At 38.7% G+C, this 14,122-nt stretch overlaps 1 protein-coding gene across 4 annotated transcripts in view; it reads right to left on the bottom strand.

Moving 5' to 3' along the window:
* RNF141 (ring finger protein 141) overlaps positions 1 to 14,122 on the bottom strand; it is a 61,766-nt gene that overhangs the window by 22,191 nt on the left and 25,453 nt on the right. For all 4 annotated transcript variants that reach the window (XR_014016211.1, XR_014016212.1, XM_081238633.1 and 1 more), the window contains exon 3: positions 11,509 to 11,617. Coding sequence is in view for 2 of the 4 variants with exons in the window: in XM_081238633.1 (XP_081094759.1) it covers positions 11,509 to 11,617 (109 nt within the window). In the remaining 2 variants the exon portion in view is untranslated. The remainder of the gene's footprint in view (positions 1 to 11,508; positions 11,618 to 14,122) is intronic.

Raw genomic sequence — 14,122 nt, 5'->3', positions numbered from 1 at the left:
TGAAGCTTCTTAACAGCCACCTTAGTCCATAATTTTAATTAACCCATTAATTTTTCTCATATTATTCCCACAAAATATTCCATTTAAACATTATTTAGATTATTTTTTATAATGTTTGAGTATAACTGTCACAGCAGATAGCAGATACTCAGGATTAAGGTCTTACTGTAAGTTGGCTTTTAGTTGCTTAAGATTAAGAAATATAAAATTTCAGTCTACCATCAGCTTTTTATACTGGACTTTAACTCTTTTTTTCTAACATTAACAATGACTTCTCATAGAGTCTTTCAAAAAGAAATTAAGAAATGCAAATAAAACATTTCTTTAGATCTAAAATCAAGAAAAATTATACAAATGAAAGGTCTGATTGCCTATGTTTTTAATACTTTTGTTTTTGTAACTTAGAATCTTATTTTAAGGATGATGTTTAATCACCATAAAGATATAATGGTTAGAGATACTGAGGCAAAAAAAATTCTTTTGACTAATAGTAAAATCAAACATTAATGCTGTGTTTGCCAAAGAAGAGCAACAGAAAACTAAGGGATCAGAAATCTGCTACATTCATATTCCTACAGTTTTCTACAATTTCTACTGGGCCCTTCGATGTGAGCTGAGTAATTTATAAAACAAAGATGGACAATGTAGTTTAGGTACTATACTATATCAATACACAAGGAAAGCTTCAACCTATCCCAGTCATTTAAAATGAGAATATTTCTTCAACAGATTTTTGTTCACTCAACATATATTGAGTTCTTACCAGGTACTAAGCATTACAGGCTGTAAGAGATACAAGGATGAATCTAGACAGAGTTCCTGCTCTCACGAGCTTACTATCTACTAGGGAAACTAAGAACCTAAATAAATAATTTTAGTCATAACGTAAAATTTAATCATGAAGTATAAATAAAGTGTTTTTGGAGTTTAGAAGAGCCCAAAGAATTTCTTTAGGTTAACTTTATGGATGAGATGGTATTTGAGGTGGACCTTTAAGGAGACCTCAAATTTAGACATGCAAAACTAAAAGATGTGGCAGAAACTACTGGCTGATTATCCAAATGCCATTCCCACTTTTTACTGTGCCAGTAGCGCTCTAATTTTGTTTTGGTGACTACCACTCCCTGAAATGACTCAGGAGTCAATCCTGGTCAGTCTCATCTAAACCAATCACAGTAATCACATCCCCTCTGCCAGTGTAGGTGTAAGAAGGGGAATGTGAACTAATATTGACCCAATGAGTTTGAAAGAGGGATCTGCTAGGTCTTTGAATTAACCAATCCAGGAGCTAATTTTCATTAGGGTTTCTTGATAAGTGAGAAAATAAATACTGTTTCTGTTTAAACTGGTGGAATAGGGTTTTTTATGACTTGTATCTGATGGCAATTTAAACGACAGAGGAATGGACATTCTAGATGAGGGAACTCAGTAAGCAGAGGCATCGAGATAGGAAAGTAACAGCTATACAGCCTTATATTAGTTAAGCCTGGTCAGACTGTAGATTGCAAAAGGGGATAGTGGTAAAACAGAAAACATAGCTTGGAGCCATATTGTAGTGGGCCTCAAATGCCAGGTCAAAGAGTTGGGACTATTTTGAAGCCAAGGAAGAATTGTTGAGGAATTTTAAACAGAAAAGTGATCTGATGAGAGCTGTGATTTAGAAAGGTTATTCTCACAGCATCATAAATTAGAACTGAGGTGGAGTCAAGATGGCGGTGTGGGAAGACGTGGGGTTAGCGTCTCCCCACAACTAGGGTGACTGCCAGCCACTGGTGGGAGACTCTGACACCCAAGGAGATGGGAGGAACCCCAAAGTGAATTGGTAGGACATATGGAGGACTGAGGCGGGAGGACAAGGGGAGGCCAGACAGGATCGGTGCCCTGAGGCCAGGGAGATCAGGAGAGGCAGGCGGGAGGGACTCTCTGGGAAGAGTGGGAGAGGAGTGGAGGGCAACTGCCCTGCCCATTCGGGCCCGGGGAGCCTGATGAGCTCCCAGGCCGATCCCCTGCCCTCAAAATCCCCTCCAGGCCACGTGGGTCCTTGGAGGTACAGGAGGGAAGCCGAGATCAGGAGAGGTAGGTGGGAGGGGCCCTCCCAGACCAGAGGAGAGGAGGGCGTTTGCCCCACCCATTTGAGCCCAGGAAGCCTGATGGGCTCCCAGGTGAGGTCCACTGCCCTCGGAGACCAGGGGTTGGGGGGCACACCTGGGCCTCTTCTGTTCCTTGAGCCTAAGCTCCACCCCCCACAGCCCACAGGGCCTTTTCCAGCCCTGTGGGTCCTGAGCATTGTCCCCGCCCACCACCCAAACCTCACCAATGCTTAGGCCCCACCCTCCACAGCCAAGGCCTCCCCCCAACCCTTTTTTTTTCTTTTCCTTCCTCCTCGTTTTTACTATTGTGGTACTGATGTACCTTCTGGTTGTTGATTCATCTATATTTTCATTTTTATATTCTTCCTAACATATCTGTTAGTTTCCTAGTCTAATTTTATTTTTTACTTTGTTATTGTTCTTTTTTTATTTTGCCACCTTAGGCAGCTTGTGGGATCTTGGTTCATGAGCCTGGGGTCAGGCTGAAGCTCCTGTGGTGGGAACTCCGAGTCCAAACCACTGGCTAACAGGGAACCTCAGACCCCAGCGAATATTCATCGGAGCGAGGTCTCATGGAGTTCCTCATCTCGGCACCAAGGCCCAGCTCTACCCAATAGCCTACAGACCCCAGTGTTGGAAGACTCAGGCCAAACAACCAGTAAGACAGGAACACAATCACACTCGTTAAAAAAAAAAGAAAAAATGAAATGGCAAAAAAACAAGTCACAGTGCTCACTTCAGCAGCACATATACTAAAATTGGAATGATACAGAGAACATTAGCATGCCCCTGCGCAAGGATGACACGCAAATTCATAAAGCATTCCATATTTTATATATGTATATGTATAGCTGATTCACTTTGTTATAAAGCAGAAACTAACACACCATTGTAAAGCAATGATGCTCCAATAAAGATGTTAAAAAAATATGTCACAGATGAAGGAGCAAGGTAAAAAGCTACAAGACCAAATAAATGAACAGGAAATAGGTAATTTACCTGAAAAAGAATTCAGAGTAATGACAGTAAAGATGATCCAGAATCTCAGAAATAGAATGGAGGCACGGATTGAGAAAATACAAGAAATGTTTAACAAAGATCTAGAAGAATTAAAGAACAAACAAACACAGATGAACAACACAATAACTGAAATGAAAAATACACTAGAAGGAATCAATAACAGAATAACTGAGGGGGAAGAACGAATAAGTAAGCTGGAAGACAAAATGGTGGAAATAACTGCCAAGGAGCAGAATAAAGAAAAAAGAATGAAAAGAATTGAAGGCAATTACAGAGACCTCTGGGACAACACTAAATGCACCAACATTTGAATTACAGGGGTTCCAGAAGAAGAAGAGAAAAAGAAAGGGTCTGAGGAAATATTTGAAGAGATTATAGTCAAAAACTTCCCTAACATGGGAAAGGAAATAGTCATCCAAGTCCAGGAAGCATAGAGAGTCCCATACAGGATAAACCCTAGGAAAAACACACCAAGACCCATATTAATCAAACTAACAAAAATTAAATTCAAAGAAAAAATATTAAAAGCACCAAGGGAAAAACAAAAAATGACATACAAAGGAGTCCCCATAAGGTTATCAGCTGATTTTTCAGCAGAAACTCTGCAGGCCAGAAGGGAGTGGAAGGATATACTTAAAGTGATGAAAGAGAAACACCTACAACTAAGATTACTCTACCCAGAAGGATCTGATTCAGATTAGATGGAGAAATCAAAAGCTTTTTCAGACAAGCAAAAGCTAAAGAGAATTCAGCATCACCAAACCACCTTTACAACAAATGCTAAAGAAACTTCTCTAAGTAGGAAACACAAGAGAAGAAAAAGACTCAAAAAAACAAACCCAAAACAATTAAGAAAATGGTAATAGGAACATGCTTATCAATAATAACCTTTAATGTAAATGGATTAAATGTCCCAACCAAAAGACACAGACAGGCTGAATGGATACAAAAACAAGACCCATATATATGCTGTCTACAAGAGACCCCCTTCAGATCTAGGGATACATACAGACTGAAAGTGAAGGGATGGAAAAAGATATTCCATGGAAATGGAAATCAAAAGAAAGCTGGAGTAGCAATCTCGTATCAGATAAAATAGACTTTAAAATAAAGACTGTTACAAGAGATAAGGACACTACATAATGATCAAGGGATCAATCCAAGAAAAAAATATAACAATTATAAATATTTATGCACCCAACACAGGAGTACCTCAATACATAAGGCAAATGCTAAAACAACCATAAAAGGGGACATTGACAGTAACACAATAGCAGTAGGGGACTTTAACACCCCACTTACGCCAATGGACAGATCATCTAAACAGAAAATAAATAAGGAAACACAAGCTTTAAATGACACAATAGACCAGATAGATTTAATTGATATTTATAGGACATTCCACCTGCAAGTGGCAGAATACACTTTCTTCTCAAGGGCACATGGAACATTCTCCAGTACAGATCACATCCTGAGCCACAAATCAAGCCTCAGAAAATTTAAGAAAATTGAAATCATATCAAGCATCTTTTCTGACCACAACACTATGAGGCTGGAAATCAATTACAGGAAAAAAACTGTAAAAAAACACAAATACGGGCTTCCCTGGTGGCGCAGTGGTTGAGAGTCCGCCTGCCGATGCAGGGGACACGGGTTCGTGCCCCGGTCTGGGAAGATCCCACATGCCGCGCAGCGGCTGGGCCCGTGAGCCATGGCCGCTGAGCCTGTGCGTGCGGAGCCTGTGCTCCGCAACGGGAGAGGCCACAACAGTGAGAAGCCCGCGTAACGCAAAAAAAAAAAAAACAAACACAAATACATGGAGGCTAAACAGTGAGATACTAAATAACCAAGAGATCACTGAAGAAATCCAAGAAGAAATTAAAAAATACATAGAAACAAATGACAATGAAAACACGACGCCCCCAAATCTATGGGATGAAGCAAAAGCAGTTCTAAGAAATTGCTAAGTTTATAGTAATTCAATCTCACCTCAAGAAACAAGAAAAATCTCAAATAAACAATCTAACCCTACACTTAATACAACTAGAGAAAGAAGAACAAAGAAAACCCAAAGTCAGTAGAAGGAAAGAAATAATAAATATCAGAGCAGAAATAAATGAAATAAAAATGAAGAAAACAATAGCAAAGATCAATAAAAGTAAAAGCTGGTTCTTTGAGAAGATAAACAAAACTGATAAGCCCTTAGCCAGACTCATCAAGAAGAAAAGGGAGAGGACACAAATCAATAAAATTAGAAATGAAAAAGGAGAAATTACAACTGACACTGCAGAAATACAAAGGACTATAAGAGACTACTACGAACGACTATGTGCCAATAAAATGGACAACCATGAAGAAATGGACAAATTCTTGGAAAGGTACAATTTTCCAAGACTGAAGCAGGAAGAAATAGAAAATATAAACAGACCAATCACAAGCACTGAAATTGAAACTGTGATTTAAAATCTTCCAATAGGGCTTCCCTGGTGGCACAGTGGTTGAGAGTCTGCCTGCCGATGCAGGGGACAGGGGTTTATGCCCCGGTCCGGGTAGATCCCACATGCCGCGGAGTGGCTGGGCCCGTGAGCCATGGCCGCTGAGCCTTTGCGTGCGGAGCCTGTGCTCCGCAACAGGAGAGGCCACGGCAGTGAGAGGCCCACATACCGCAAAAAAAAAAAAAAATCTTCCAATAAACAAAAGCCCAGGACCAGAGGGATTCACAGGTGAATTCTATCAGACACTTAGGGAAGGGCTAACACCTATCCTTCTCAAACTCTTCCAAAATATAGCAGAGGGAGGAACACTCCCAAACTCATTCTACGAGGCCACCATCACCCTGATACCAAAACTAGACAAAGATGTCACAAAAAGAGAAAACTACAGGCCAGTATCACTGATGAACATAGATGCAAAAATCCTCAACAAAATACTAGCAAACAGAATCCAACAACACATTAAAAGGATCCTACACCAAGATCAAGTGGGATTTATCCCAGGGATGCAAGGATTCTTTAATATATGCAAATCAATCAATGTAATACACCACATTAACAAATTAAGTAATAAAAACCATATGATAATCTCAATAGATGCAGGAAAAGCTTTCAACAAAATTCAACACAGATTTATGATAAAAACTCTCCAGAAAATGCACATAGAGGGAACCTACCTCAACATAATAAAGGCCATATATAACAAACCCGCAGCCAACATCGTTCCCAATAGTGAAAAACTGAAACCATTTCCTCTAAGATCAGGAACAAGACAAGGTTGCCCACTCTCACTGGTACTATTCAACATTGTTTTGGAAGTCCTAGCCACAGCAATCAGAGAAGAAAAAGAAATAAAAGGAATACAAATTGGCAAAGAAGAAGTAAAACTGTCACTGTTTGCAGATGACATGACACTATACATAGAAAATCCTAAAGATGCCACCAGAAAACTACTAGAATTAATCAATGAATTTGCTAAGGTTGCAGGATACAAAATTAATGCATAGAAATCTCTGGCATTCTTATACACCGACAATGAAAAATCAGAAAGAGAAATTAAGGAAACACTCCCATTTACCATTGCAACAAAAATAAAATACCTAGGAATAAAGCTGCCTAAGGAGGTGAAAGACTTGTACTCAGAAAACTATAAAACACTGATGAAAGAAATCAAAGATGACATAAACAGATGGAGGAATACACCATGTTCTTGGATTGGAAGAATCAATATTGTGAAAATGGCTATACTACCCAAAGCAATCTACAGATTCAATGCAATCCCTAACAAACTACCAATGGCATTCTTCACAGAATTAGAACAAAAAATTTTACAATGCGTATGGAAACACAAAAGACCCCAAATAGCCAAAGCAATCCTGAGAAAGAAAAACGGAGTTGGAGGAATCAGGCTTCCAGATTTCAAACTATACCACAAAGCTACAGTAATCAAGACAGTATGGTAGTGGCACAAAAACAGAAATATAGATCAATGGTACAAGATAGAATGCCCAGAGATAAACCCATGCACATATGGGCACCTAATTTACGACAAGGAGGCATGAACATACAGTGGAGAAAAGACAGCCTCTTCAGTAAGTGGTGCTGGGAAAACTGGACAGCTACATGTAAAAGAATGAAATTAGAACACTACCTAACACCATACACAAAAATAAACTCCAAATGGATTAAAGACTTAAATTTAAGACCAGACACTATAAACCTCTTAGAGGAAAACATAGGAAAAACATTCTTTGACATAAGCCACAGCAAGATCTTTTTTGACCCACCTCCTAGAGTAATGGAAATAAAAACAAAAATAAACAAATGGGACTTAATTAACCTTAAAGCTTTTGCACAGCAAAGGAAACCATAAACAAGACAAAAAGACAACACTCAGAATGTGAGAAAATATTTGCCAATGAAACAACAGACAAAGGATTAATCTCCAAAATATACAAACAGCTCATGGAGCTCAATATCAAAAAAACAAACAATCCAGTTAAAAAATGGGTGGAAGACCTAAATAGACATTTCACCAAGGCAGACATACAGATAGCCAAGAGGCACATGAAAGGATGCTCAACATCACTAATTATTAGAGAAATGCAAATCAAAACTACAATGATGGATCACCTCACGCTGGTCAGAATGGCCATTATCAAAAAATCTAGAAACAATAAATGCTGAAAAGGGTGTGGTGAAAAGGGAACCTTCCTGCACTGTTGGTGGGAATGTAAATTGATACAACCACTATGGAAAACAGTATGGAGGTTCCTTAAAAAACTAAAAATAGAACTACCATGTGACCCAGCAATCCCACTACTGAGCATATACCCTGAGAAAACCATAATTCAAAAAGAGACACGGGGCTTCCCTGGTGGCGCAGTGGTTGAGAGTCCACCTGCCGACGCAGGGGACGCGGGTTCGTGCCCTGGTCTGGGAAGATCCCGCATGCTGCGGAGTGGCTGGGCCCGTGAGCCATGGCTGCTGAGCCTGCGCGTCCGGAGCCTGTGCTCCACAACGGGAGAGGCCACAACAGTGAGAGGCCCGCGTACCGCAAAAAAAAAAAAAAAAAAAAAAAAAAGACATGTACCATAATGTTCATTGCAGCTCTATTTACAATAGCCAGGACATGGAATCAACCTAAATGTCCATTGATAGATGAATGGATAAAGAAGATGTGGCACATATATACAATGGAATGTTACTCAGCCATAAAAAAACAAAATTGAGTTATTTGTAGTGAGGTGGATGGACCTAGAGTCTGTCATACAGAGTGAAGTAAGTCAGAAAGAGAAAACAAATACCATATGCTATGCATATATATGGAATCTAAAAAAAAAAGGTACTGATGAACCTAGTTGCAGGGCAGGAATAAAGAGACAGACACAGAAAATGGACTTGAGGAAATGGGGTGGGAGGGCGAAGGTGGGGCGAAGAGAGAGTAGCATCAACATATATACACGACCGGATGTAAAATAGTTAGCTAGTGGGAAGCAGCAGCATAGCACCGGGAGATCGGCTTGGTGCTTTGTGATGACCTACAGGGGTGGGATAGGGAGGATGGGAGGGAGGCTCAAGAGGAAGGGGATATGGGGACATGTGTATGCATATGGCTGATTCGCTTTGTTGTGCAACAGAAACTAACAGTATTGTGAAGCAATTATACCCCAATAAAGATCTATTAAAAAATAATAATAATAAATTGGAATTAGGAGAAGAGTCTGAAGGCGTGGAGATTAATCACAGAATCTAAAGTAATCTGGATGAGAAGAAAGAGGGGCCTGAGCATTAGTTACAGTCTCCTTGAGAGTGTGAACTTTGTGTCACAAATAAACTCAAGTGAAACTTAGTAGAGGTAAAACTGAAAAGATCAGCTGGATGGTTACTGTGGAAGAGAGAGCAAGAAAAGGAGAAAGAATGCACAGTTCTCAGAAATGACCTTTGTCACTACAGTTCTTATAAATTCACCCATGTGTCCTCTGAAGTTGACTTTCAAATAGTCCTGAAAGATTATGTGCAGCGTAAACTCGAAGATGATGGGAGTACTGTATGGGATTTACTTAGTCTATTTGAATGGTTTTACATGTTTTAAGCACAGTTCTTCATTTCTTCTTACCTTATTCCTTTGCAAATTCAAAAGTTGCAGATTCCCAAAGTTCTTTTGGGAGTATGCATATTTATAACACTGTAAAAAACCGCTAATGAACTTAATATAAATATAATATAAACCCCAAAACAAACAGAAAATGGAAAAATATGTGTTTGGTATACAGTTGTTGTTTTTTTTTTTTGCGGTATGCGGGCCTCTCACTGCTGCGGCCTCTCCCGTTGTGGATGGAGCACAGGCTCCGGACGCGCAGGCTCAGCAGCCATGGCTCACGGGCCCAGCCACTCCGTGGCACGCGGGATCCCCCCGGACCAGGGCACGAACCCACGTCCCCCACATTGGCAGCCGGACCCCCAACCACTGTACCACCAGGGAAGCCCTGGTATACCGTTTAAAAAAATATAAATTTATTTATTTATTTGTTTTTTATTTTTGGCTGTGTTGGGTCTTCGTTGCTGCGTGCGGGCTTTCTCTAGTTGTGGTGAGCAGGGGCTACTCTTCGTTGTGGTGCGTGGGCTTCTCCTTGTGGTGGCTTCTCTTATTGTGGAGCACGGGCTCTAGGCGTGTGGGCTTCAGTAGTTGTGGTGTATGGGCTGTAGAGCACAGGCTCAGTAGTTGTGGTGCACGGGCTTACTTGCTCCGCGGCATGTGGGATCTTCCCGGACCAGGGCTCGAACCCATGTCCCCTGCACTGGCAGGTGGGTTCTTAACCACTGTGCCACTAGGGAAGCCCTGGTATACAGTTTTTGAGCCCAGTAATCTAAGTATAAATAACAAAATGTGATCTTGGATCAAGCTGTATTTCAGTGTGTATTCTGTTACTATGATTTGTGACATATTATACACTATATAAAGTTACACTGCTACCCACACCACACTAGTATCACATTAACTACCTCTGTGATGAATAATGCAAAAAATTTTTGAATGATGGTTCTCTGGCAGCTATTAAGTGCTTTTTAACATTTGGACTTAAAAAAAATCAATAAGCAAACGTTCAGTGTTGATAGACCCAGCTGAGTGGTATTAAACTATACTATATATTTTCTCTAAATCAACTGTAAACTTTAACAGGCGCCATTCAACTTCAGGCACTTAGCCAAGTCTGGAATTAAGATCTCTCTGTCTTTGTTCCTCTAATCCTTTTTAAAGTTCTTTTATTACTTAAATAATTAGACCTTCAAATTCGATCAACTAAACACAATCAATCCTACTCCACTTATAGCATAGTAGTGGCAATCAACCCACGGGGGAAATGTGGCATATTATTTGGGTAACATCCAGGGTCCATGATACAAAAGAAAAAAATCTCCTTACCCAGGAGTTCTTCATGGATTGATCAGCAGTTGAAATAAAGGCATTCATGAGTGCCCAACTTATTGTTTATATGCACATGGATGATTTTATTGTGTTTTAGAGCAGGGGTTGGGATAGGAGGAAGCTTAATAAAATTCATGCCTTCAATTTCACCAAAAGTTCTATGGCCTCAAAAAGGTTAAGAACCACATATTCTAATCTACCCATTAGTGGATGAGGCTTCCTAATACTCTATGACAGCTGCCATCATATTTTTTAGCACAGTTGATATACTCTATTATCTAAAATTTAAAGATGAACTAAGAGACACTTAATTTTTAAGAAGTCATCTTAGAGCTAAGTAGGGTGTTACTTTAGGATTCCAGTCAGTTAAAATCCAAAAAGAGAGGTACAAGATAAGGATGAGCGTTTACTACCACTTTCCTTGATTATTAAAAACCTCTGCTGGGGCTTCCCTGGTGGCGCAATGGTTAAGAATCCGCCTGCCAATGCAGGGGACATGGGTTCAATACCTGGTCCGGGAAGATCCCACATGCCGTGAAGTAACTAAGCCTGTGTGACACAACTACTGAGCCCACATGCTGCAACTGCTGAAGCCCGAGCACCTAGAGCCGGTGCTCCACAACAGGAGAGGCCACCGCAGTTAGCAGCCCTTGCACTGCAACAAAGAGTGGCCCCTGCTTGCCACAACTAGAGAAAGCCCGCATGCAGCAACAAAGACCCAACACAGCCAAAAATAAATAAATTAAATTAAAAAATAAATCTCTGCTATATGGCAATTATACAACCAATGAAATTCAAACAGTTAACCTGGAAGGCAAAAATAGTATCAAAACTGTTTTATATGGTTTTACAAATAAATGTTGATAACAACCAAATTATAAACATTTATTTCCACTATATTATATTATACTATTAAATGTGGTTCTAACCACCAAAATAGTTTAAGCTCAGAGTTGGAAACCTCTATCACTCTCACCTTGGTACAGACTACTCGTACAACCACTTTCCAAAAGGCAGAGGAATCAGACCCAGGTTGTACCTCAAAGAGAAGATGTTTTTCCTGGCCAGAAGCCACTTTAGCAGTTCTGAAAAGAGGTAAACACATTCGTTAATTTTATGAAAAGTCATGTAAAATAATGGAGCTACGAAACCAGATTCAAGAAAGTTTAAGACAGAGGAGGAAATGTGAAGAAAACACAGAAAGACAAATAACAATAATGGTGATTGTAATAATTAGATTTTTAAAATATAGGGATAGAGAATGTTTTGACTATAAACATACAATTTAATTTTCAAGGTGGAAAGCATAGTGGAATGATATTTATAAATCTATTTTTTTCATATCTATATCTCAATGGTCTTTAAATTTCTAACAAAGATAGCTAGGAAAAACATGTGCAAGGAATCAGGTACTTAAAAGAAACAATTTAGCTGGTTTCATTTATCCATATTTTGACTAGTGCCTCAGATGTATATAAAGTGTGAAAAAATCTTGATCTTGGTTGAGTCCTTCCTTAAGCAACAACACTTATATACCTCTTTGAAGACAATTTTTACAGATAATTTGAAACTGGATGAAGCAAATGATTTTGAGACGCTTATGTAACTTTACTGTCCTCCCCTAGCAGAGTAATTCTGATTTAGAAAGGAACAGGATACTAACATAAAAATATAACACTTTTTAGGATAACTCAATATCATGCATCAATGCCAATTTAAATCAGTTCAAAGACATAAGTATTGCAGCTCCCTTTTATCATTACTCACATTTCTCTCTGAGCACCAGTGGGGATATCACACTCAGAACTAAGAAACTTACAGCTAAATAAATTGAGGCCATTGAAAATTAAGTAACTAGCCCTAGGTAACAAAGTCTGCCAGTGAAAGTAGTACTGCCAGTTCCCAGTTCTGTTTTCTAGCTATCAAGCCATGCGTCTTTTGCGTAGGTTTAACTTTATAGCTCTCAGACAGCACTGAACTTGTGAAAGCCCAACTCTGACCCAGGGGAATTGGTTTTAAGAAGCAAATCCAGTCAGAAACATTCTGAGCTAATAAATAAAAGGGAGATACTCTTTTACCATCACCTCTATATTACACAGTAAGCTTAGCTTGAGGATGTTTTCATAGAACACATTTTATCCAGTATCTTTAGGCCAAAAAACAAAATTTCATATAATAGACTAGGTTTTTTTGTATATAAGTTCTAAGACTCTAAAGGGATGGCAAATGTCATTGATTACTCTTCAAAAAAATTGACACAATAAACATAAAAATTCCACTCTTATGATACTATTAAATTCTCAATCGAATTTTATTCCTTAAGAATATAGTCTCAGAAGTAATGCCTCAAATGTTACCATTTGGATGATCTTTAAAAAAAAAAAGAACAAAGTAAAATGCTAGAGTTTTAAAAACCCATGAGTACATTTTTATTATAAAAGATCAGACAATACACAAATATACACAGTAAAATGTAAAATCTCCCTTCTCTGCTTCCCTTTTCCATCACCTCCCCAGAGAGCTGTGTATATCCTTCCAGTTCATTTTCTATGCATTTATATATATATATATATATCTACACAGGATCCATCCATATATCCATACAGGGCTTTTTTTTTGGTTTGTCTGTTTTTAATGAGTGAAATCCAGTGTTCTTAAAAGAAATGATCTTCTAAGATAACTTTTAAGAGTTAAGAATGCTTTATTCTTCATGACTGGCTAATAATAGGACCCTCCAGCCATGTCCATAAAAAGACTGCATTTCCTTCTCTTTATCTAATGTGTTCTAAATGGCCAAGTATAATATGTCTCTTATCCAATATAGTTATTGCAAAGCTTAAGGAGTACATTCATGTATTTTACCCTAAACTATTAATAGTGACTATAATATAAATGTATATATACTAAGTGGTTCCAAACTGCTTGGTGATTTTGTTTAGCCTTTTTGGGGTTTAAGGAGAGGTAATATGGGATAGTGGAAAGATCTTCAGACTTGGGGAAAGCTGGATCTGCCATTGATACTTGGGTAATCACTTCAGGCCTCAGTTAAAATGTCTGACTGTCAGCAGAGTGCCTTGCACATACTATGTGCTCAGTGAACGTTAGCTAAGTTGAATAGACTAAAGAAAGAACCTTTAAGATCTCATTTAAAAGGCAATAACAATAAGTTATAACTATACCCCCAGGGAGACAGAAGATACATATACAAAGAGAGCGGATATGGGTGCTGCTAGAGGAAGACTTAATAGAAAGAAGCGACATCTGCTCTCCTGTCACTAAGGGAGAACACACAAACAAAAATGGAATATTTTAAAAGTATAACAATCTGGGGTCATTCAGGGACAGAGCTCGGTATATTTTAATAGCTTCTATACAGATCAGTATAAAAATTGATTTAATAAAGAATAATTCACAAAGAGAAGGCTGTTCTATCGGATGTGCTAAGGAGGCAGAGAAGTTTATACTCCATCTTAGAAATCTATTCAAGAGTTAAGTAGAGATGTAAACATGCTAGCTAATTAGAAAATATTTATAAACAAAATACCTTATTCTTCAGTGATGACAAATGAATTCTTACCATATATATATTT

This window comes from Mesoplodon bidens, assembly GCF_964165515.1.
Source record: "Mesoplodon bidens genome assembly, chromosome: 7".
Lineage (NCBI taxonomy): Eukaryota > Metazoa > Chordata > Mammalia > Artiodactyla > Ziphiidae > Mesoplodon > Mesoplodon bidens.
This window is presented reverse-complemented; position numbering and strand designations above follow the sequence as displayed.